Source organism: Lissotriton helveticus, chromosome 4_1, assembly GCF_964261635.1.
Source record: "Lissotriton helveticus chromosome 4_1, aLisHel1.1, whole genome shotgun sequence".
NCBI classification, from domain to species: Eukaryota; Metazoa; Chordata; class Amphibia; order Caudata; family Salamandridae; genus Lissotriton; species Lissotriton helveticus.
In genome coordinates this window covers 140,353,841-140,380,687 of record NC_136063.1, presented here as the reverse complement: position 1 = coordinate 140,380,687, position 26,847 = coordinate 140,353,841, and the positions used below count along the sequence as shown (strand labels likewise).

At 45.9% G+C, this 26,847-nt stretch overlaps 1 protein-coding gene across 1 annotated transcript in view; it reads right to left on the bottom strand.

Annotated features, from left to right (window-relative positions):
• The window catches only part of LOC144827962 (alanine aminotransferase 2-like), a 158,352-nt gene that overhangs the window by 62,992 nt on the left and 68,513 nt on the right, over nucleotides 1–26,847 (bottom strand). The window contains exons 4-6 of the mRNA XM_078686119.1: nucleotides 5,658–5,766; nucleotides 4,603–4,736; nucleotides 325–568 (exon numbers count right to left, since the gene is read on the bottom strand). Coding sequence (XP_078542245.1) covers nucleotides 325–568; nucleotides 4,603–4,736; nucleotides 5,658–5,766 — 487 coding nt within the window. The remainder of the gene's footprint in view (nucleotides 1–324; nucleotides 569–4,602; nucleotides 4,737–5,657; nucleotides 5,767–26,847) is intronic.

Genomic DNA, 26,847 nt, shown 5'->3' with positions numbered 1-26,847 from the left:
ATGCCCCTTTACCTACGGGGTTCCCTCAGTTCATGCCCCTTTACCTGTGGAGTTCCCACAGTTCATGCACACTGGGCTCCTTACCTGTGGAGTTCCCACAGTTCACGCACACTGGGCCCCTTACCTGTGGAGTTCCCACAGTTCATGCCCCTTTACCTGTGGGGTTCCCTCAGTTTATGCCCCTTTACCTGTGGAGTTCCCAAAGTTCATGCCCCTTTGCCCGTGGAGTTCCCACAGTTCATGCTCCTTTACCTGTGGAGTTCCCACAGTTCATGCCCCTTTACCTGTGGAGTTCCCACATTTCATGCACTCTGGGCCCCTTACCTGTGGGGTTCCCCGGGTTGATGATGCACAGAACCTTCGGATCGCAGTGTTTCCTGGCCTCATTGAGCGCCTTTCGCAGCTCTGCGATGTTCAAGGCCCAGCAGTTCTCCTCGTCCAGGTAGTAGTTCACCTGCACAGCGTCCAGCTCTGCCAGGGCGGCGGAGTACAGCGGGTACTGAGGGATGGGGATCAGGACTCCAGTCTTTGACTTGCCCTGACCAGCTACCAGCAGCTTCAGCATGGTCTAGAGCCAGAGAAACAAGAATAGATGGTGTGAGTGTACAGCATCTGTGACGTGTCAGGATATGAACCTCCTAACCCTTTCCATGCTGATGCCCCGGCCGTCATGCATCACGGTGGGTGTGTGCTGATGACGGCTGGGGGCCGTCATGATCCCGCCCACTTTTTAAAACGGCCGCAGAGGCGCAGAATCGCGCCCGCGCCCAAGGGGTTAAACATCATTTGTCTGGACATCACCTATAACAGGTCGTGTGCTCGTGTTTATACCCATTATGCACCATGTGCCTGAACACATAATCTGTGACATGTCTCGTGCCCATGAATATATCTGCTACAGACCATGTGACGGGGGTATTGTCTGTGACATGCCCTGTGCCCAGGTGTATAACTTTTACATGCCATGTGGCAGTGTGCATCATCTAGGACACATCTTGTGCCCGGGAATATAGCCGTAGCACGACATGTGCCAGAGTGCATCATCAGTGATACGTCTTGCCAGTGTATATACTAAGGGCGGGTGCAACACGCAGTTTCACTCCATAGAATTCGGCGGAGTTACATAAAAACTCCATGAGATTCTATGGAGTTCTGCCAACGGGCATAAAACATGCACGTCACACTCCTTGTGCTGCAATTCAGAGCCAGTAGAATTAGCAGCACTAAAAACAAGCATTGACATAGCCAATAGGTCTTGCCTTTGGGACCTTATAAGTGTTTAGCCATGCAACAGTTGATGTTATTGCACCAAGGATATTGTGCTGCATAACTTAATACTTATAAGGTCCCAAAAGCGAGACCTATTGGCTATGCCAATGCTTGTTTTAAATAAGAGTAGCAGTTAACAGTGGCTAAACCAGGGATCTACAATGAGTTACTGGTGGCTCTTGAGCACCCTACAAGTAGCTCTCAGCAGTGAAGGCAACCCCATATAGCTCTTTCAGAGGATATGTGCTGATTAAAGAAGGCAGCACATCTCCTCTCAAGACCCTTAGAGGAGAAGCCAGGCAAACCAAGAAAGGGTCACCTGATAACATTCAAATACACAATGTGCTTGACTATGGTGTCTGCCACATGACCATCTGTCTCCACTATCAATGTGCAACGAGGGACCACAATATGCCAAGAAGTGACACAATAGTGTAAGGACCAACCTTATGCAGTAGGGCGGTAATACTATGCCATTGACGCACACCATATGTCAAGAGTGACCATCGCTTTGCCAGGGCAAGCATTTTATGATTAGTTGGTGTCGTGCCATGGAGGTCAACATACTGCCAAACTATACGGCCATTATGTGCAGGCCCGGATTATAACTAGGAAGGGCCTTCAACATTGTTCCACAGATTACCACAGTTTGACAAGAACGACCACCCTTGTGCCAGGGCCAGCACTTTACAAGGTTGGGCATTGGACAGCGTCCAATGGCTGCTAAGCATTAGTACCATTATTCAAGGGCTAACGTTGTACTGGGGTTGGGTAGTGGGCACAATTATGTGCTCTACTAAGAGTAATGGGCAACAATTCTGACACATTAACACTGACAGAAGGAAAGCTAGAGACATAGAGAAAACAGGTGAATTCTGCTCCAAAAGTAATCCACAATTGTGAACATTGCATGAGAATGGCTACCAGGCAACTGTGATGTTCATACCTTCTCTGGGGCCTTAATGGCAGAGGTTAGACTGCCTGGCACCCCCTACATTAACTGAGCCTTAACTGATTTACATGTCTTTTCTGGTACAATAGTTCCTACGCCATATTTTCTGGCACAGCAGACCTGGAGCTTTAAACAATGGCAGTGCGCATATACAGATCTGCAAAAAGTCACTGGAATACTGGAGTTCCCTGGTGGTTAGAGATTATTGAACGCCTGTGCAAATGCCCCCTGTTGGAGTGGGGATCATGTTAAGCCAGTTTTTCAATGTACCATACTTGGGGCTTTTTTTAGTCTGTATTCATCAGCCATTGAGGACTTGAAAAAAGTTGTACTGATCTTTTCTGCTACAAAAGGAAATGTTCTTTTTTTCTGCTGTGGTTCCCCAAAGCACAACTAAGCAATGCAGTGAAAATGTATGCTCACTTTCTAGGCCAGAGGATGGCTCCAAACACGAGAATCACTTCGTGAATTAGTTACTGTTGATGAATAACTTCACCTTCGACTTCAAATTTAGCCATAAATAAATTAGCATAAGATGTGGAAAAAGTGAAGCCCATAGAGGTGCCAGGCATTTGAGGAAACAAATTCACTTATACATTACTGACAGGGGGAGTTGGGAAGAGAAGGCATCAGTTGGAAGAGAAGCACATAGTTCTGTCATACCAAGTTGTAAAGTCAACTATTCCTCTGTTTTGGTCTTCGCTGTTGGGGATCAGAGTATAAAAGGAAGTTGAAATCCACAGTAAACAGAGCAGGTTGTTTCCCATCTTTCATTGCATGATTGCCAGGTAATGCAAAAAATCACTAGTAAGCTGTATATACGATGGAAATTATATGAGCTTTAGATGCAGAAAAAACCTACATACAGACCTACTGTTTGCCGTATTGAATTGATACCTGAAATATCAGGTCTTCGTGTTGGGTTGTGCAGGTGTTTGCTTATTTTGGAAATACATATATATGATAGGAATTCTTAGAAAATTGTTTACCGAAAACGTTTTTTGTTTTCTGTGATCCAATGCATGTACTGGCAATTTGCAAAATGTTCTTCATTGCCGCCCTATTGTCATTGGTTGGCTCTCCATCCAACGTGAGATGCGTGTTTGTACTGGTTCATGCTGCTCTTCCTTCATTCTATAAAGGTTTTCATCCATCCCCACAATAGAGCGCTCTCTGCCTTCCAGTTTGAGAATGATCTCATAGGTTGCACTCCAGCAGTACATGGTCATTCTTTTTTTACATCTCATATTTAAAAATGTCCCATTTAATTTATTGTCTGAGTCGATCTTCTTCAAGTCTTTAAAGAACTCGATTGTCGAAAAGCTAAACAGCCATTTAGCTGGTGTGGGGGGGCATTAAGGAGTTAGTTAAGTTTAAACCCTCTGAAATCAATGTGAGGTTCTCTGTTGTCACCCTCTTTGCACGTACAGACACAGGGTTTATAAAGCTCGGACATAACCACGGGTAGCGCAGCACCCTACGAGGCTGGTGGCCAGGATTATGAGGAGGATCATTTATGGTTGTATGACGTTTCAACGCATGCTTTTACCACGCATGCCTTTACAACGCAGGTATTACAACGCAAGTCGTTGCAAAGACTTGCGTTGGGGGGCGCTGGATAGTGGAATAGTTTAATTTTCTATTCCAACTCCAGTCCCCGTGGATAGTAGGGAAGGTGTTGGATAGAAAATTAAACTATTCCCTATCCGACAGCGCCCTCCATCGAAAGTCGTTGTAACGACTTTCGTTGTAATTCCTGCGTTGTAATGGTAGTGCGGGGTAAAAGTTTTGTTGTAAACGATGTTCCCCTTATTTATAGATGTGCAGGGAGCCGGCTATGAAATCTGGACGAGAAGAGGAGAGGGCCTCGTGAAGCTGTCAATGTGGAATGTTCTTTGAGAGAGGGGTCTATAGCTGTTTTCTGAATTATAGGAGGATTGGTCCATTTGGATAATTATGAAGGCATGGTGGCAGATCATGCCCAGGTTACAACTACAATAGAAAACAACAAAACGCGAACACTGATTGGATGAAACGTAGGATTGGAATAAAGAGTGACGCAGCATGGGAAGACGAATCATGGATGATGTCAGCAATGCTGCAAACAGGGGGTCCGAGAAGAGGAAATTCTGATTTGCTGTTAGTTCTTTCAGTTAGTTCATAATGTTGTGTTTGCTTTCTGATAAGCAATATTACATTTTCCTGAAGACAGTCACCCAAGGGCTTGATGGTTCTTGGACTGAGAGGGAAGAAAGATCTACCCATACATAGCCCTAATGGAATTGTGGTGAGCTTTGAAAACTGCCTTGATTAACAATCTGACGTAAGGTCCGGGGCGGATGCAAAGAGTTCTGGGCGGGGGCCGGGGTGGGGAGACGTACCACAATGGAGTCGCTGGCTCCAGTGGAGAGGTAGATGTCGTCTGGGTTGGAGGGGATGCCACCATCGCGTCGCTCGATGTACTTTGCCACGTCAGTCCGTATGAGCTCAATGACCTTGCCATCCATGTACGCGCCTGTGAAGAGATAGAGCGGTTAATGTATTATTGAAGCCCCCTCACCCCCTCCCATGGGCCAGATGCCCCAAATTACAAACTGAACCATGGACGTCAATGCACCAAAATGTCAGGGGTAGCAGAAGTGACATCACACGCCCTTTGACTTTCACTCACACATGCATGCTTACACCACTCACACATGCATGCTTACACATACACCCAGATTCAGGCATACAGACACTCTCACTCACATATACCCACTTTCACCCTCAACCACGCAAACAACACACATTTAAAATCTTACCTCAGCTACCAGAAAAGGGCATGTTTCAGATAATTGCACTCCGTTTTACTAATGCTAATAGTGAATATTCTAAAATGATTCACTATTAGTGTAATGAAAAAATGACAGAAAAAAGGAGAGGGTAGCATAAAGCTGCCACTGTTCTAGTCACTGATTGTCGCACCTCTGAGGCCAGAAGTCTCAAGGGGCAAGCCAGGAGTCAAAGCTGTGACCCATGATGACCCCTAAATTACATCCATGTTTAATGAACACATGTACATAAAAGAACACACATCTGATAGTGGATTGGTTTTCTATGGCAGCTTAGATCCCTTTAATGGAAATAATGACAGTACTTCCCACTTCCGTACACCAGGATGTGGAACAACATCCCCATATCCACCATGACTGCCCCATCCCTGCTCCAGTTTTAATAGAGCTGAGGAAACACCTCTGTAAAGCACACCAAACCACAATGAACCTGTGGTCCACATTCACAGCACAGCCCAGCTCCATCTCCAATCAATCACCGACTGTATCTTTACCTTTGACCCGCTTAGCACTATACAAACACAACATATATACACACGCATGACACCTACTTGCAAGGATGAAACTTTTGTAACATCATTGAAGTGACGCAACCCTCTTCTTACCAATACTGTGTCCACCACACGCTTCCAGGATCCGCCTGGCCTTCTGCTTGGCATCTTCTGGGAATTTGTTGTCGTTCAGCAGCTCAGGGTAGAGACAGAGGGCAGTCACCTGCAAGAGCGGAAGGCAACCAAACATTAGGTTCAATCCCAATGACAAACAGCAGAACCCAACAGTCAATCACTCAATGCTGAAGAAACATTATGTACAATCACAGCAGTGAAGAGCATCATCAAGCAAGAACGGGACACTCAGGACTCAACACACTACATACAATCACCTTAAAATAGAGGGGAAACAACAGGTGCAAGAGTGTGTGCGTTTGTCTCAGGAAAGAGGTGTGTAAATAAGGGAAACATTTGGACTCTGAAAGTATTAGCACTGCCTGGCCACAATTTCCCTTCCATCTTCTCACACGTTCATATACTTTCTAACATATTGGTATCCAACTGACGGACTGGCCCATGGCGGCCACATCCATGCCAGATGTTCAGAATATAAGAAAATGTTCATATAATAAACTGAAATGAAAAATATTGCCATTGCCTGTAGCGATCTTGGATGTCTTGCAGATCTGGTAGGGATTTGACCCTCCTGGAGCTACATTGGGCACCCCTACATAAAGGAGTTCACATCAGGGGTTGTCACTGCTGCTGGTAGTAAAGCCCTGTGATTTACTGTTTTTTCAACAGTACTGACAAGAGAGAGGCTGCACGCCTGCCATCTAAGCTATCAGGGGTGTTTGTGAACTCCAAGTGACAGTGAAAACCACCACTAACCGCTTTGCAGGTCTGATCAGACCTGGAACTCCAACATGGCTACCTCCTTAATGATAAAGGGCCAGATGTACGACCATTGTGATTTGCGACTCACAAATTGAGACAAATTGCGAGTTCAATTTGCAAGTCACAAGTCACAAAGTACAACGATGTCTCAGACACTTTGCAATTCCCAATGGGGTCGCAAATTGCATGCCTCATCAATATTCATGAGCAAGCGAAATTTGCAACCCCATTGGGATTGGCTGGCCCTCCCAGGTATGGTGGCCTGCTGGGCTCAGCAGACCTCCAAGTCGGGGACTGCTTTTAAATAAATCAGTTTTTTTTAAATTCAGCCCGTTTTCCTTAAAGGAAAACGGGATGTATTTTAAGGGCAGGTAGTGGTCCCTGAGACCCCTGCCTGCTCCTCAAAAATGTATTCCCCTGCATTCACAAAGGGGAAGGAGTCCCCTGGAGACCCCTTCCCTTTTGACAGTGGTTTACCACCCTTCCAAGAAGGGTTGTAAGATACGACTGTTTTGCGACTGCAATTGCGATCACAAAACAGTCATACATAGGACTCAGACTCGCTATTAGGAAGGGAAGCCCCCGGAACACCCCTTCCTAATAGCGAGTCTCTAATCCTATTTAGCAAGTCGCAAATTATTTGTGACTCACTAAATAGGGTTCGTTCATGGCCCTTCTGTATTTTGCACAGATCACTGACATAATATCGATGTCATAAATATCGATGTAGCAAAATATCGATTAAAAAATATAGAATTCCAAAATATCGACTTCCTATCTCCAAACAGGTAAGTAAAAAAATATCGAATCAAAAATATCGATGTAAAAAATATAGTTAGTCAAAATATCGAATTTTAAAAATATCTTAAAAGTAATGTAAAAGTAATGAAATAATAAATATAATTAACTTAAACATACTTAAAATACTTAAATAACCTTAAAATTAATAAATAATTATTTTAAGTTAAAAGTAAATAAACATACAATTACATTTTTTAACACATATATATATATAAATAAACATAATATTAATAAAAAAATACGATATTTTTACCATAGGATAGCAGGAGAGTAACATTTACTATTACCACTCCAGTAAATACAACAGTAGAGAAAGCGTTGGATATCGTAGGGGTAAAAATTACTATTCCCACTCCAGAGAGTGCAACAGTAGAGAAAGCGTTGGATAGCGCGAGGTTAAAAATTACTATTCCCACTCCAGAGAGTGCAACAGTAGGGAAAGCGTTGGATAGCGGGAGAGTTAAAATTACTATTCCCACTACAAAGAGTGCAACACTAGGGAAAGCGTTGGATAGTTTAGGGGTAAAAATTACTATTCCCACTCCAGAAAGTGCAACAGTAGGGAAATCGTTGGATAGCGGAGGGTTAAAATTACTATTCCCACTCCAGAGAGTGCAACAGTAGGGAAAGTGTTGGATAGTGTAGGGGTAAAAATTACTATTCCCACTCCAGTGAGTGCAACAGTAGGGAAAGCGTTGGATAGCGTAGGGGTAAAAATTACTATTCCCACTCCAGAGAGTGCAACAGTAGGGAAAGCGTTGGATAGCGGGATAGTTAAAATTACTATTCCTACTCCAAAGAGTGCAACGTAGGGAAAGCATTGGATAGCGTAGGGGTTAAAATGACTATTCCCACTCCAGAAAGTGCAACAGTAGGGAAAGTGTTGGATAGCGTAGGGGTAAAAATTACTATTTCCACTCCAGTGAGTGCAACAGTAGGGTAAGCGTTGGATAGCGTAGGGGTAAACATTACTATTCCCACTCCAAAGAGTGCAACAGTAGGGAAAGTGTTGGATAGCGTAGGGGTAAAAATTACTATTCCCACTCCAAAGAGTGCAAAAGTAGGGAAAGCGTTGGATAGCAGGAGGGTTAAAATTACTATTCCCACTCCAGAGAGTGCAACAGTAGGGAAAGTAAATACTTCATATATGAATAAAAATAAATTAAATATTAATACAAAATACAAATTAATTAAAAGTAATTAACAATTGTATATAATATAATATTTAATCAATTAAAAAAACAAAAAAATTATTACAAATAATTACCTATTAATACAAATTATTGACCAATTAACAATTAATTAATTGACAATTAAAAAATTATTAAAAATTACAACAAAACAAAACCAATAAATAAATAATAATAATTAATTAATTACAATTAAATTACTTCCCACCCTATTCCCCTATAAACCCACAACCCGCTACAGAATTATATTACGCAAAAATTAAATACCATAACATTAATAAATTAAAATAAATTATAAAATAAATATACACTTTTCACACATACTAACATAAACAATACTTAAAAAAATTAATATTAACTTACTTACCTCAAATTCGATATTTTTGTTGCCTATATTCTGTCCATTCTATATTTCTGTTGTCTATATTCTGTCCATTCGATATTTAGTCCATTCTATATTTTTGATTCGATATTAATGCTATTCTATTCGATATTTTTGTAGTCTATATTCTGTCCATTCGATATTGTGTCCATTCTATATTTTGTAACTCGATATTAATGTAACTCGATAATAAAAACTCAATATTTTGAGTGTATACCATTTTACACACGCAAAAGGGTCGCATACCCGTTCTCCATGCAAAATCGGGTGGTACATCTGGCCCAAAATCGTTACATAGCTAGCTCCTCCAACAAAGCCACACAGGTCCATCGTGCTACACTGGGGAACACAAATTCCAGGTCTCATACAACTGTCCAGCCGAACACTGTATACATTACATTGTAGCAGGTAGATAGAGCTTAATTCCCTCCTATAGGGTGCAGGAGCACCTTTTCGAATGGTTAACATGAAACAGAGTAGGAGAGTGCATGGCTGTCTTTGTTGTGATCCTCTTTGAGAAGGGGCGGACGTACATGACTAGTAGGACCTGTTACCTTCTTCTGGGGCACATTGCCTAGCACTGCGAGAAGGAGGACGGAGGAGTGAGAGACAGGTGTGCAAATTAGAATTGTAATTAAGACTAAAACCTAACGAACAGCTACACAGCGCCTTTACACCAACAAAAAGAAGGATAATCGTGTGTCAGCATAGGCTCGTCAGATATGACGTCAGAGGAGTGACAGGATGCCAGAAGGACAGGAACGGGAGCCGGTGGCATGAACCGATACCATGCACCCTTTTAAAGGCAGGGATGCTGCTGCTGCTGCTGCTGGACAAACGTTACAAAAATTAGAGTCAACCCAAGCAAAGTCACTGGGACCTGGGTATGTAGTGGTACAGAGAAAAGAGGGGTCCCAGAACAAACGGACAGATTAGAGAAATAGAACAACAGTTTTTGTTTTTCAGGAACATAATGTTATTTAATCACAGAGTGCTTCAAAACCTCTTACTGTACATTACATTTATATATTTTTTCAAAAGATTATAGTGCCCAACGGTAGGGAAAGGGGAAGTGGAGGTAAAGTGATTGGAAGTGGTGACAAAATAGGGAACGTGACAAAAGGTCAAGCATACTAAATAGCAAAGAATTCTTTTTTGCTCGCTTCCCCGGGGAGCCAGGCAACAGTACATCAAATGGCACAATTATTTAAATAGCCAAACTTCTATAGGCAGCAGTGTAAATCACACTAGGGGTAGAAGTTGGTGTTGGGGTAGTAGTCTACGTTTCGACCCAGGAGGTTGTAGGGTCAGTGTCCCTTACAGAGCGGGTCTTCTTCAGGACGGGGGAAGGGGAGGGCACGCTTCCTAAAGGGGGTGAAGTGTAATGAGGGGGGTTTACCCAAATGTAGTCACTGGGACCTGGGTCATATTCAAGTACTGAGAAGATAGGGGTCCCAGTGAAAATTGACTAGTTAACTTATATTAAATAATAATAATGCTGCACTTAATGAGTCTACAATGTTTTAATCACAATGTAGACACAACCAGGATATAGTATCAAACATTCATCAATTTGAAACGGTTGAATAGTACCCAAGGACAAGGGAAGGTGATAAAGTGAGGATAGTGCAAGTTGGGGAAGTGACATTAAAATCAGAACAAATTCTGGCACATTTATGCGTGAATTGATATGCTCTAATGATCATAAATCAAGACAGTCACTGAAAACACATGCCCCACATAATACAATTATGTAACATTTTCAATGGGGGCTGGACAGCAGGGAAAAGTTGTCGACGTTTCGACCCTCAGATGATGCAGGACTTATTGGAACCCTTGCGGTGGGGTCTTCCTCAGGACGGTGTTGGGACTAGCAACCTAGTTACTCGGTGCTCATCGTCTTAATAACATAGTGGGAACCCTCCATGTGAAGACTTGAATTATATCTGGTAAATTCACAATCGCGTTGTGGCAAGAATCGAGAGAGGCCCGGGGACATTGGGCACTGGAAATCCAAGGATTAATCAAATAGTTTGGTGCACGTTGTGGTCGTCCCCAATATTGAGAAGGCGCTGGGAATAAATCAAACGTCACCCACGTGGAAATAATCAGGACCGGCGTCTTCACGGCAGGCCTGATTTTAATGTCACTTCCCCAACTTGCACTATCCTCACTTTATCACTTTCCCTTCTCCTAAAGGGGGTGGCATATAAACATATAATTAGACTGGTCCCACTTGGGGATCCAAAACAACACGGTCAAGTAGGGTAGAGGCTATATCGCAAAGCGGTTGCAGTCATCTTTAAAAATATACAGTATTACCTCAACGCTAAATGAATTAAACACTGTGCGTTATGTCGACATACTAATATAAAATCCAATCATGAAAGGAGGAAGAGTAAGCACAAAATATCTCAATAAGTACTCCGAAGTTGCCATGAACAAAAGGGGGAGAAACTTACATGCAAAACAATTAAGTGCACTTAGCAAAGCAGTTAGGCTGGTGCGAAAACATTGGTGGCCAGGGGGAATTCGCAAACCTCTAGAAATAGAAAGGGCCACGTTTGAATGGCATGAGGGCGTTATAGGTGTTGACCAAAATGATAAACATTGGGAAAAGATTTTACCTGATACTTTCAAGATAAACGGCCTAAACAATGGAGAAACGGTCACTCGTACCGCGGTGGCCTAAAGGGGGTGATTAAAAGGGGGGGGGGATAATGGTTAGTGTATGGAAGCTCCTTGTAGGCTGGGCAAAGCGGTTTTATTAGGGATAGCCGAAAAACATGGATATCAGTTTACCTGAAAAGGGGTAAAAACCTCCGTAAGGCATCCATTCTGCCGGCGCGACTCCTGCAGTAAAAGCGCCCGAGCATGATATTAAAATAAATCACTACGGGACGTCATACGTAGGACGTGATGGAAATTGAAAAAAGACTCACAGGTCAAAAACTGTTACCAAGGTAACTGTCAAACGCTCAGAGGAGCGTTGAGGGGAATCGATATTGGACGGAGCTCATTTTAGCAAACATTCAGTGAGATATGCTGGCAGTATTATTGGATGGGGTTTATGAAAAATTGCTTTTTGGAAAAGGGTGTGGGTATAACCGCCAAATCAAATGTAGTAATGAGTACATGTACACAGTAAACAAAACACGTAACTACCGCTCAGGGTGTTATAAGCGCTGGTGATTCATGGAGACATAGAAAAATAGAGATAATGTACATCATCGTATTAATGAATCAAAAGGGTGACGACCGCGCGTGATGGAAATTGAAAAAAGACTCACAGGTCAAAAACCGTTACCAAGGTATGCTCAGACGAGGGTTGAGGGGAACACGTAAATCGACATTGGACGGAGGTCATTTGTGCAAACATTCAGTGAAATAAGCCGGCAGTATTATTAGATGGGGTTTATGGAAAGTTGTTTTGGAAAAGGATGTGGGTATAACCACTGAGTCAAATGTAGTAATGAGTACATGTACACAGTAAACAAAACGCGTAACTACCGCGCAGGGTGTTATAAGTGCTGGTGATTCATGGAGACATAGGAAAATAGAGATAATGTACATCATCGTATTAATGATTAAAGCGTGTGACGACCACGCAGGGTGTCAAGGCGCTGGTTCAATGAGCATGACCATAATAAACAATGAGACAAGGATGGCAGGTGCGTCGTGCAGGGGGTAAATATCTTATCACCCTTATAATATATGTATAACCACAGTTGGCAGCAACCAGAGCGTTTACCTGCCACGCACGGTGGTAAAAACGCTAGGAAGTTCTAGATTGGATAGATGAAAAAGAGAGATGGAAGGCATCCAGAAAGACAGTGTGTCTTATGGTAAGCCTGACAGGGGGCTGACGGTTCTGTTTCTACATTAAAGGACAGTGAGGATTGTCTTTACAGTACTGCTAGTTGGGCAAAACTGCTATCTAATTTGTTACGCCCACTATTGATAGAGTTAAAAAAATGTTATCCACTTAAGTTCACGTGTGTTTAGCAAAGGACCAATGTTACCCCCTCTGGGGCCCAGGGAGACTCTTTCTAGGACAATCCATTAAAAACTGTCAGGTGAGTGTCCTGTCAATATGAAGTGTTCAACAAGTGGTGCACCTGCTACTTCACATCTAATGCGGCTGCAATGTTGCAGAATTTTCATTTTTATTTTTTGTTGGGTTTGGCCAACATAGATCAAGTCACACGGGCAAATGATGCAGTAGATAACATCTGAAGTGTTACAATTGGAGTAAGATTTGAGAAGGATTTTGTTTTGCTTATAGCAAAACTCCTTAGTTTGGATGCTACTGGTACAGGCTTTCAAATTGCTACATCTATGGTGCCCAAGTATAGGTGGTAGATTCCAAAGCAACGTTATCGTGGTAGCTACCGGTGGATCAAGGAATGATGGAACGACATGGTTCTTGATATTCATCGCCTTTTTAAAGGAGTGCATGGGGAGTTTATCAAGGCCAAGGTTGTCGGAGATCAGATTCCAATGTTTATTGATGTTTTTTTTAATTTCGTTGCTCTTAGTCAAAAAAGTAGTCCCCCAGATCAATCGTTGTTCCTCATTCTCCTCGCGGTCTCTTGTTTGCAGAAGTGATTCGCGGGGGTTTCTCGCTCGTTTAACAAGTCTTTTAGGATAGCCACGCTCAACAAGGCATTCCAAAAGGTCTTCAGATTCAGTCATGTAGTGTTCCTTTTTGGAACAATACCTCCGTATCCTAAGGAATTGCCCGAAGGGCAAATTATCCCTCAGACCTCTGGGGTGGTGGGTGGAGTATTGTAAGAGCGAGTTTCTTTTCGCCGGTTTCCTATATAGTGTGGTGCATAGAACATCCCCTTCCGCATACATGGATAGGTCAAGAAAATTAATTGTTTTGGGGTCGGATTGGGTCATGAATTGGATGTCTCGAGACCTCATATTGAGCCATGTTTGAAAAGCTGTCAGTTGGGTTTCCTTACCTGTCCAAATCATTATGATGTTGTCGATATAACGCATCCATAGGCCAATGTTAGGCCGAAAGGGATTGGACGCATTCAAGATAAGGTTGCGCTCGAAGGCTGCCATGAAAATAATAGCCAAATCCGGGGCAAATGCCACCCCCATGGCTACTCCCTTGGTCTGTAAATAAAAATTGTTCTGGAAAACAAAGAAATTCCGCATCATAGCAATTTTAAGTAGTAGGACCATAAAAGTGGTTGGGACCGGGACAGCTGCCTCATGCAGGTCAGTGGCTGAAGAGATAACATCCAATGCTGCCTCCTGAGGAATACTTGTGCATATAGAGACAATGTTGCAAGTGACCAGTAGCTGTTTGGTAGGGTCAAAAGGGGTGCCATCTATGATGTTAATGGTATGGGTAGTGTCACGGAGATACGTTTCCGTTGCCTCCGCGATAGGTTTCAGAAAGAAATCGATATAGCGGCAGAGGGGCTCCAATAGGGACCCACACCCAGAGACTATAGGGCGTCCAGGGGGGTTGGTCATATCCTTGTGTATTTTTGGCAAGGTATAGATGGTAGGTAGTCGGGGGCTCTTCTGGTTGAGATATTGGTACTCCAGTTCCAATAGGAATCCTTGGTCAAGGCCATCCTGTGTGACAAGCTGTATTTCAGCTGTGAGATCTTTGGAGGGGTCTCCCGGGATTTTTTTATAACTAACTCCATCATTGAGTTGTTTCATGATTTCTTCCTTGTATTTGAAGATATCTTGTAGCACAATGGCTCCGGCTTTGTCAGCCGGCTTTATGATCACCTCTTTGTTGTCTTTCAAAGCTGTTAGTGCCAACCTTTCAGTCTGGCTGATGTTGAATTTGGTATACTTCTTTTCAGCCAGGATTTTGTGCACATGCCGAAACACCACATTCTCATAGGCTAAGATTTTTTGTGTCATTGCATGAGCTGGTGGAACAAAAGTGGATGGGGTTCTGAGTCCTCTGTAGGATTTTCGGGTCTGAGCAGTAGAGTTTCTGAAGAAATAGCGTAGCCTTATTTTACGGAAAAATGTATGAAGTTCAGTCTTAATGTTAAATGGGCTAAGGCAAGGCTGTAGGTACGTACGATAAACCTCTACTGAGTATCCTAACCTTATTCTCATTGAGGTAGTAGCTGGAGATGTTGACCACTGGGGTGGGTGCCGTCCTTACCACCTGTAGTTCTTGCGGCAGGTGGATCTCTCTCCGTGTTCCTCTGGGGTGAAACGCACCTGTTTCAGGGCACGGCCTCTCCCGCAGTCCCATTCTGGGTTGGTGCCCTGGTGTCCCCTGAGGGTACCCCGTGGCCAAGTGTTCCCTCTGTCACGTGGCAGTCTCCATGTTCCTTGACCTAATAAAGAAGACTGCTGAGGAGGGTAATTGTATTCTTGGTAACTGTACGCTGAGCTGGGAGCAGCTTGTTCAGTATCGCCCTCAGAACTGTAGGATGAATCTGGGAAGGTGGTGTAGTTACGTCTGCCCCTGAACCCACCACGTTCTCGGTTAGTGAAACGCCCTTGATTGTCTTGGCTGTAGTAATCCTCCTGCAGGTAGGGATACGTTCTATTCTTATCATAGAAACCGATGTCAAGGGCTAGTTTTCCAAGTTTCTTTGTCAGTGTAGTAGTCTCAAAATCTTTGTGTGTAGCATCCAATTTGGTCAGGGCATCCTTCGCATTGGTTAGGGTTGAGTCCCTTGCGATTTCAGCCTTCAAAGCCGCGATCTCACTTGTGAGGATCTGCACCTGTTCCGCAGCCGTCTCTATATGGACAAAGGCAGCCCAAGAGTGGTGAAAGAAGAAAAATCAGTGCTGGTAACCTGAGCAGGAAGTACACCATCTTTCCAGGCTCAGGGTCACCTCCTCCTGCTTGGCCAAAGGAGGCCAAACTGTTGAGCAAAGATTTGCGCCGATGAGCACGAGCTGGGTTGTGGGGTAATGGCTCCGATCCTAGCCAGACTGGGGCCCTGCACACGTGAGAGATGAGGTGCCAGAGAGGTCGCTGCCTTGACAGCCCAAGATCACACCTGCTCACCCTGGATCCCCGTTCTGCCTTCACCCCTGCATGAGAGCCCAGAACTTCTTCTTAGATCCCGTAGACCCCTGGCCTTGCTAGTTTACAGGAGCGGCATCCTCCTGACCCTCTAGAATATCCGGAGAGACGACTTCTACTTTCACTATTAGTGGGAATGACATTTAAGGGGGAAAAAGAAACCATGTGAGGAAAGCAGACTTTCTGTTGTGTCGATACCAGCAGGGCACAGCCTTGATGCTCAAATTTTGTTCAGTTTCGGCCCGGCTCTTCTGTGACCTGTCACCCTTGCAAAAACACCTTTTATACGTCTCAAAAAGTTAATCTTTCATTACAACCTCGTCTGTCTGTCCCCTTCACTCCCTTCCTCCCCCTCCATTTAATTTGCTCTAACCTATAGCAAGAAGCTTTTGCTCCAAATAATAGCAGCTAAACCGGGGTCCTTTGCTATTCTAGATTAATCACTGTTCACCCTCTCTGAATGCTAACTCCTGATTGCAGAAATGTGATGGAGTCTGTCAGACACAGCAGCAAACCCCACCCCCGGGGGAGAGGAGCCGCAGCCTGCCTTGAGCGGCCAAAAACGTTGCCCCTGAGGCCTCAGAAGAACTTCTTAAGGGAAACCCAAACTACCTCTAACTACTTCAAGGCTGTTCACAGTATCTAGGGCTTGCATTTCAGATTTCTAGGCACTAGGTCCCACCCTATTGCCCCTTCACTTTGCAAAGATATCACCCTCAACTTGCTTTTTCCTGCATTTTAAGTTGAAATGCGATGAGCCTTCCAACTGGAAAATGTAAATTTCTTCCTTACCTTTGACTAGAAATATCCTGAAGCAGGGGTGTTAGTTGGTGCAATCTGCTGGATTTGCAACTCAAGACTGCCTTTGAGGAGAGGTGCAAGTTATATTATATTTTTCCATTTCTATAGTGCTTCCTGCCACGCTTGTGGGTGGTTCTGGAATGCCTTGACCTACAGGCAGCACACTACTGATTACAAGCGTCCAAGTCGTCAGCTACTGCCCAGTGTCGAAGGCAGACTGCCCATGCATGCCAACTTCCCTCATGCCTCTCTTCTACAAACCAATGCTCTCAACCACCAGAGAGACTCAGAGCATGGACATCACTGAGACTGTACTGTCTCAGTGACTTGAAGCAACTGGCTCAATGGATTCATCCAGACCCCAGGCGCCCACTGATCACAGTCGTTTATGGTACAGTCCAGCCACTACATACTTGTTCCCATACTAAACACATCCTCTGTCCTCAATAAGGCTACAAATGCAAAAAGAACAGTGGATGGACGGAATGGAGAACAATGTCATACATTCACCCCAGTACAGAGATCTGGGCCTAAATTCATCGTTTTTTTGCTCCCCATGCCATTCCAGTTTGGACCCAGCCATATGCAAATCAGTCTTGACAATGCGCCCAACGGGAACAGTCCAGCCTGAACTTCCAGGCCAGAGGACCTGACAACAAGCATCCTGGGGTCGGGTTCAGGGCATCACCCCTGATCAGCCGGGCTATCCTGAATCCAGTGGCATGGCGAGCAAGGGGCCCGTGATTTGCATATGGCTGGGTCTAAACTGGGGTGGCGAGGTGAGCAAAAGCACAATGGATTTAATCAAATCTGTGACTGGGAGTGAATGCTTGACGATATTCAAAATTCCGTCCATCACCTTTTTGTGTTGCTATAGTTGCCCTAAGTGTGCCGAGTATGTCCAGACGTGGGTCCCGTGCTCTCCATGCCGCTGGAGTCAAGCTATCCTGGCTGATGAGGGCTGAAACCCTGACACGGTCCAATGAGGCTTATTTCCAGTCCAGGGAGTGCAGGCCTGGCAGTTGAGGTTGGTCTGTTCCTATGAGGCACAGGGTCAAGACTGATTTTCATATGGTTGGATTTACCCTGGAATGGCATGGGGAGCAAACAACACAATGGATTTAATCAATATCCGTGACTGGGGGTGAGTATCTGACAATGTTCAGCATTCTGTCCATCATCTTTTTGCGTTGCCATCAATAAGGCTACAACACCTGTGGTGGTGAGCCTCAGCAAGGCCTACCAGTGCTCGGGGTTCTCCCTTCTCTGCACAGAGTCCTCAGACCATAGAACAGAAGTTGGCACAGAAACTGGAATAGAAAATACCAGATTTATTAAACCTCATGAGGTGGAACTACATTCACACAACACCCTTCGGTAGTGTATGAAGTAGCACACTGAATGGAAGGAGCTTGGTCCTTTTATACCCACACAGGGGCTCAAAAGAAGGTGCTACAAGTACAAGGAGAAGGTTTTAGGTACATATAAGGTCATACAGAAAATACACAGTAAACAAGTGGGAGGAGCGAACAGTTGCTAATTCTGGTGGACACATCCTGACAGTTGCAAACTAACAGCAGCTGCATGGACAGCTGCAAGCTCAACTGAGCATGTAGGAAGGTGGACGATGCTAAATATAGTTTGTTTCTAGGCAGATTACAAGAGCAGTCAACACTGAGGGAGGACAGAGCACATGGTCAGCACACGGTAGCACATGGCAAGCAAGATGGCTGCCAGAAATACAAAATGGATTCCACAAAACGGACAAGTTAGGCTCTATATACAGGATGGCTTCTGCTAATGCTAACCTAATCGCTGCCAAATTACAACACACCGACCTGTACATGGAAGTATTGTTGGTTAGTGGCATCTGGCGCCTCCAATCCTGCCTCTTCATCATTCACACCTGGATGTCTGCCCCTCACCTTAAACTCATTCAGTGTCAGGAGCAAGGAAGGGCCTGGGAGACCTGGGATTGCCCCGATGCAACAGAATGAAGATGTGTCCCTGTAAGATTGTGGTGACCTGACCGTGGAGGGGGCGATGCTACTTAAACTGTGAATTTTAATTCAGAAGGTGCCTGGCAACTTTCCACGTAGCTGTGGTTTTTTTGCTTGTCTTTTCGGTTCCCTTAGTTTCCTGACTTCTTCCCTGCATTTGACACTGCTTGCCGGATCCTGCTTGGCATTTGTTGGTTTTCTGTGCGCCTTGTTCCAAGGATGCTCGCTTCCAGGAGATTGTTTGAGTTGGCTCACGCTACCCTTGCACCGGCTTCCATTATTTTTGGCTTAGAGTCCCAGCGTTCCACCGTCCTGCAGTTGGTAAGCAAATCCTTTTGTGTTGTCCTAAGCACTTCAGATCTAGTGATGTTTATTAGAGGTGCTAAAGACATCTGTGCTTTATTTACAGGTAACAGAATCTGCCTGAGAACCTGTCATGCCCAGACAGTGGGCACTAGGACCCAAGGGGTCAAGGATGCAGGGAGGGGACACAGGACACCGCATCCGGTCAAGGGGCAGGGGAGGGGACATTCGAAGAGACGAAGCGCAGGGGTAGGACGCAAGGCGAGCTGTGCCCGAGTAATGAATAAAAATACTTGACGTCAAGCAACGGTGTTGTGTGATCCTTGGGGAACAAACAGAACACTACAACTGGCGACGAAGGGTTAAAGAAAACACGTGTGTATCGCCTACCTCGCAACTTTGAAACCAGGAGCCCACCCCGGATCGCGGCGTGTGAAGAAAGGAGGATCACAGCAAAGCCAGGAGTCCACCCTGGTTCGTGCCTCCCTGGAAAGCAACGACGCGTGAGCCCACCCCGACCGCTGCAGAAGCAAGATCAAAGTGCCCGGTAAACGCCGAGCGTGAGCGCGAGAGTTAAAGAATATTGGCGCGAGCTCTCGTGAGAGTCTCGGCAGCCATTTTGGGGACAGGCAGAAAGAGCCAATCAGCGCGCGAGGACAACGAGCGGCCATCTTGAAATCAGGCAATGCTCGGATTGGTCCCGAAGTCTCGCGAGAGTCTCGGCGGTCATTTTGAAGTCAGGCGAAAGGGCCAATAGAAAAGCGGAAAGGGCCGGTGGCCATTTTGAAACCAGGCAAAGTCGAAAACAATTGAAAGAAAGCCAGAAAGAGCACCAAAGGACCAAAAAGTGCCGGGAAGAGAACCACGAGGGTGGAAAAACAAGCCTAAGCAAAGAAAATAAGGACAATAAGAACAAGAAAACACAAACAAAAAGAAAGGGGCACAAAGAGATGCCAGAAAGGAGACAATAAACAGAAGAAGAAATACAAAGTGGGGCATAAATAGTGACAGCAGGAAGAAAGCACAAGAAGTGACCAAGAAAACAGAAATAAGAAATGGCAGAGCCAAGGAGCAAAAGGCAGAGCGCCCAGTATCGCAGACCTCTCCCATTTAACCTCTCAGAGCCACAAGTGGGGATAAGATGGGAGCGATGGGTCAAGAGATTTGAAAGATACATGGAGGCCACTGATGTAATAGAGGCCAAGCAACTAGGTCTGTTCCTCAACTTAGTGGGTGACGAAGTAGATGACCTACTGGTGACCCTACCAGAAAATGAGATATCAACGTACAAAGACCTAATAAAGTGCTTGACAAACAAATTTGACCCACAAAGAAACATTGATTTCGAGCGATATACTTTCACCATAGCATTCCAACACACCAATGAGTCACTAGATGACTTTGCGACGAGACTAAGGAAGCTAGTAACTCACTGCGAGTTCGATAAATATGACAACGAACACGCGATTCGTCTACGCATCATTGAAGGGTGTCGTGACACAGAGTTCCGCACAAGGATTCTGAAGGAACCAATATCACTAGAGAACATCCTATCACTAGAAAGGGCGGAAGCAAGAGCGGCAATACAAGCAAAGGAAATGGAGCGAGGAAAAGAACGACGAGTCGAACAGGCACACCGCATGACAGAAAACAGCCGCACCAACAACTGGAAGAAGGGACAAAATGACCAAGCGACAAGAAAACAACAGGAATCATTATGCTACAGATGCGGACTTGAATTTCCACATAGAGGCGCGCCCCAAGCGTTTGGCCAAACCTGCAGGAAATGCAACAGGAGCAATCACTTTGCCAGTGTGTGCCAAGGACTGCAGTTTAGAAGTGAAAGAGGAAGACCGCGGATGACGACAAGCAGACACGTCAGGCATGTCGAGACAGCAAACAGAAGCTCCTCAATAGAGTCGGTTGATGAAGAAGAAGAAGAAAAGGTAGAGCGACTGTACCTCATGTCAGACACTGCTGTCATGTCCACAGATGAAGACAAAACTGAAGAAAGTATCCGCCTCGTAGACAAAAGCACCATAAAGAAGGCAGAGTCTGTGACCATTGACGTAGGACCACACAGAGCACGGTTCATGCTCGACAGCGGCGCAACATGCAACATCATGTGTGCGTCGGAATATGAAAGGATGGAAGTGAAACCAGCGCTGAAACCATCGAAAGTTGAGGTGTTAACATGGGGGTCAAACAGGCCCGTGACCAACCTGGGAAAATTCACAGAGAACCTAACATACAAAAGTCAAACGACAAAGATTCATGTACTGAGAGGTGACATGCCAGCACCGTGCCTGTTGAGCAACGTCACAGCCCAAGTGATGGGCCTTCTCGAGATGACGTATAACATGTCGGAAAAGAAGAGCATCTTAAAGGAATATCCCAAACTACTGAGCGGGCTGGGGAAGCTAAAGGGGCGCCAAATAACGCTGCACATCGACGAAGCGATAAAGCCGGTAGCTCAACACCACCGGTGAGTGCCAATACACCTGCAACCGCAAGTAGAAGAAGAGATTCAGGCACTGCTCAAACAGGACATTATAGAACCCGCCGAAGGGTTGATGCCCTGGGTGTCGCCAATAGTGGCTGTACCAAAGAATAACACATCCGAAAATCGCATCTGTGTTGACATGAGAGTACCAAACACAGCTATTGAATGGGAAAGACACCCTGGACCTCATCTCGACGACATGATCAGCTGCCTAACAGGCACCAGAAGATTCTCCAAGCTAGACTTGTGTAAAGGATATCACCAGCTAGAGCTTGATCCTCAGTCAAGATATATAACAACATTCTCCACGCACCTTGGTCTGGTTCCGCTACAAGCGTCTGAGTTTTGGAATATCCTCAGCCGCCAAAATATTTCAAGAGAAAATAAGACAAGTGATAAGGCCAGTAAAGAATAGCCTGAACTACAGCGACGACATCCTGGTGTTCGGCAAGTCGGATGAGGAACACGACAAGGCGCTGCGAGAAGTATGCTCTCAACTAGAGCAGGCAGGGCTCACGTTAAATGAAGACAAATGTGAACTGGGGCGAGATGAACTAGTATTCTTCGGACACATTTTTTTCAAAAAAGGAATGGGGCCAGATCACAGCAAGGTGGACACACTGGAAAAAGCCAGGCAGCCAAGCGATGTGGCAGAAGTAAGGTCATTCCTTGGTCTTGCCAGTTACTGTGCAAGGTACATCAAAGACTTTGCCACTGTAAGCGCAACGTTGCGAGAACTGACAAAACAAGGACAGAGCTTTGCATGGACAGAGGAATGCAGCAAAGCCTTTGAAGAGATCAGAAAAGCTGTGACGGCAGTAGATCATCAGGCATACTTTGATCCGCGAATGTGCACTGAATTGACAGTGGATGCAAGCCCGATGGGGTTGGGAGCAATACTGGCGCAACACAGACCAGGAAAGGACTCACCAAGATGTGTGGTGGCATACGGAAGTAGGAGTCTCTCTGACGTTGAGCGAGCATACTCTCAACCAGAAAAAGAGAGTCTGGCAGTTGTGTGGGCCTGCGAACATTATCACATGTTCATATATGGGAAACCATTCACGATAATAACAGCCCACCAAGCACTCATAACAATATATGGAAACCCCAACGCAAAGATACCGCCTCGGATAGAGAGGTGGGGAATAAGACTAATGGATTACAATTTCAAAATAATACACAAGCCTGGCAAAGAACACAACCCGGCTAACGACATGTCCAGACATCCTTTGCCACACGCAACTGAGGCCACGACAATGGCGGAGGAATACCTGAACTTCATACAGAAACACAACACGCCGGCCTCAATAACAATGGCAGAGGTGGAGCATGAGACAAAGCGGGATCCCACCATGCGAGCGATACAGAAAGTAACAAGACAGCAAAGGTGGAGACACATTAACAACAACAGCATCATGGATGAAGGAGTAATGAAGGAGGAACTGTTGACATTCAAGAAGATCCACGAAGAGCTCTCAGAGACCGAAAATGGCATCATGATGAGGGGAATGAGAATAGTGATGCCCCGAACACTGAGGAAGCAGACGATAGACCTGGCGCACGAGTCACACCGAGGAATGGTCGCAACTAAGAAAATGCTACGACAAAAAGTGTGGTTCCTGGGGCTAGACAGCATGGTCGAGGCGACTGTCATGCGTTGCCACGTCTGCCAAGTGACGGGGCTGCTGCCCAAGCCAGAGCCACTTCAGATGTCTGAACTACCAAAAGCAGTGTGGACCGGACTGGCGGCAGATTTCTATGGAGCACTGGAGACAGGAAATTACCTGTTGGTAATAATAGATGAGTTCTCCCGTTTTCCAATTGTCAGGCAAGTAGCGTTAACGTCAGCAAACGCGACACTACCAGTCATGGAGGATGTGTTTGCAGCATGGGGCTCGCCCCAAACATTAAAGACTGACAATGGCCCACCATTCTCGGGAGAAGAGTTCCGAAAGTTCATGGAATACCTGGGAATCAGACATCGGAAAATAACGCCTCTGTGGCCACAAGCGAATGGGATGGCGGAAAGGTTCATTGGGACCATAAAGAAGGCGATACAGAGAGCGAAAATAACATAAATATCGACTGGACAAACACTATGCAAGATACTGAGGGACTACAGGAACACCCCTCACAGCTCCACAGGCCGATGCCCGGCTGAACTCGTCCTGGGGCGCTCGAGCAGGACCAGGCTACCACAGATAGAAGCAACGACGAGTGTAGAGCGAAACACCACAGCTGTCAAAGATGAAAAGGCAAAAGCAAAAATGAAGGCATACGCAGATCAAAGGAGGCACGCTACCAAAACAAAACTAAAGGAAGGAGACACGTGTTAGTGAGGCAACGACAACAGAGGAAATCAGACAGTGCGTTCTCGAAAGACCCGCTGACTGTGATGGAAGTGAAAGGGCCAATGATAACAGCGGCAGCCGGGCGGTATCACATCACAAGGAACAGCTCGCATTTCAAAGAACTGAGAATTAAAGAAGAAGAACTGCTAGCACCAACGCCGGAGGCAGTGAAGGAGGACGAAAATGTACAAGATGACAGAGAAACAAGACCGAGAAGAACATGCAAGAAACCACAGAGACTGATTGAAGAGAAGTAATGTGACGAGGGTCTGTGAGGATCTCTCTCTCTCTCTCTCTCTCTCTCTTTCTCACTTTCTCTCTCTCTTTCTCTCTCTCTCTCTCTCTTTCTCTCTTTCTCTCTCTCTCTCTTTCCCTCTCTCTCTCAGCACTCACCAACAGTGACCGCAGGCAGCGTCACGGAACATATTGTTTGTAACAAAGGTGGAGATGTCATGCCCAGAGAGTGGGCACTAGGACCTAAGGGGTCAAGGATGCGGGGAGGGGACACCGGACACCACATCCGGTCAAGGGGCAGGGGAGGGGACATTCGAAGAGACGAAGCGCAGGGGTAGGACGCAAGGCGAGCTGTGCCCGAGTAATGAATAAAAATACTTGACGTCAAGCAACGGTGTTGTGTGATCCTTGGGGAACAAACAGAACACTACAGAACCCCAGGCTGTGACCGCTCTATTGTTTGTGCAAGAACTGAACACTGAGAGAGACCTGCCTCTATCACCATGACACACCAGCCGTCTCCTTTCTCTCTCATACTCTTTCATTTCCCTGCTTTCTTTCAGGCTGCTCTCTGCATTCACCTTAGTACATGCAGAACCATGCGGGCGTGGCATCTGGAATACAACAGAATGTTCCCTTATAGACAGCAGTTCTAGCCAACCACAGGTTTAAGCCTCGCTCTGCCCTTCATGACACATTGTTTGTCGAAATGGCCCCCAGACACCCAATGATAAACCTTTGCTTTAGAAAACAACCGATCTCAAAAGTGTGAGCCTCACACACATCTCACTGCTCCCCGGATATATGGAGTGGAACTTCCCTTAGTAGAGACAGCGAGAGGCACACAGGTGACACAGCCCAGATGCATCTAGAGAACCCTCTCAAGTGACCCTCACTAATCTCATGGGATCTTACCCTACCTACAATGGGAAGTTCTACTCCCTGCATTTATCTGGGGGCACCGAAATTTGCGGGCCACTGTAGATACAACTTTCCCAATCAATCCTGACAAACCACCCTGGATCCCCTCCTGAGATCATTAAACTGCTAAACATGTTGACCAGAACATATGCCCACTAGAGACATATAGTTACCCAGCTACCAAGGGACTTAATAGCCCTTAAAGCAGCATCGTACACTTTTTTTTAATAATGACAGATGGATCACCTTAATAAAATGAATCCCTCTCCCTCCAGCCATTTTTTAATGCGCCTTCTAGGACTTCACTCCCAGTTACACCCCGGCTTCATCAAAATATCTCTGAAAAAGAGACCCTTCAGGGGACCTGTAGGGCATTGCAGCGCTCACCCCTCACACGACGAGGAGCAAAAGCCCAATGATGAAGCATGACATCCTTCGGGATGTGTGAGGACATCAAGAGGAGGACACACTGCCCCCCACAATTAGAGTAGCACACAATGAGAGTACCTCTTACTTCTCTTCTTTTTCTCTCTTGATTCAGGAACGGTGAGTCCCCTTTGGTATAAGTACTGCATACTACTAAGGGTGGGCGTAGTATACGTAGTGGGGCTACGTGAAGCTACGCGAAGTGGGCATGAAGCTACGCCCACCCTCGCACTTCACGTAGCCCCACTACGTGCCACCCGCCTCCCTCCCGCCCTCTTCTACATACCTAATTTCAGCTAAAGAAATACTTGAAAAGTATATTAAAGGCACTTACCTGGTCAGCGGTGTCCCGGGGCTCCCTCTTCTCTTTCGCGCCGCGTCTTCCATTGAAATGCGCATGCGCATTTCTCGCATTGCGCCCAGGGTTACATATACATCACCTCCCTCCTTAAGACATGAAAATGAAGAAAGATCACAGTCCTGCAGTTTGACACAGGCGCGGTGCGTCCATTGGGGCGTAGGGGCGTAGCCCCACTAAGCCACATGGACGCACCGTCGTCAAGCACACTAACAATATTTTGCATTGGCAACAATCCTAAAGAATGTTAAAAGCGCCCCAGCGCTACCTCCGAGAATCCGGGACACACCTGACTTAATCCGGAGTGCGCAGGGGGTGGGGCTGCGCTGGGCTGCTGCAGCTTGAGTGACAGTCCACACTCAGCTACAGCAGCACTGCGCATGTGAAGTTTTGAGCTCCAACTAGCCCAAGCAAGCACTACATTACCTCCGCTGAAGTTCCCCTTAGAGAGGGTCCAAAGGGATGCTGTTTCTTACAGCATCCGGGCCGCAGCCTCCGGGGTTGCAAAGGGAGAGTAGTCAGTTTGCCCCCCTAGCCAATCCTGGCGCTACATGCAGCACCAGGATTGGCTGGTCCACCAAGCAGAAGGGCAGGCAATCCATTATTGGTTGCCGTGCGTGGGTGGTGGCACACTGCCTCAGCCGCACTTTCTATGGCCAATCACTGTAATCGTTGGACACCTGCACTTGCGGGACAGAGGGACATCCAGGATGGGCTGGTTCCACTTTGCGCCGTCTTTTGCCGCCATATTGGGTGTGGGGTTCCAGGAGGTGACTCATCTTAGGCGCCATCTTGGGTGAGGGGCCAGCGGCTTGCCCTCACAGGACTTCCGCGATCTACGGTATATAAGATGGACACCTCTCTAGCGTGCAGCATTGGCGCGCAGCGGGCACGACGTAAGCGCGCCGGAGGTGCGCCACAGGTAAGCCCGTTTGCGCCCGTTCGCGCACAGGTCACGCTGGGGGCTGGGAATGCTGCCTCTCGGTCTCTTACATATCGTACTTATTCCAGAGATGAGCTCATGAGTATGAACCCTCGCTCTTTATTGAATCGCCAGCCCCATGCTGCCGCTAGCTGTCGGGAGTCCCTGTCCTGTGGCTT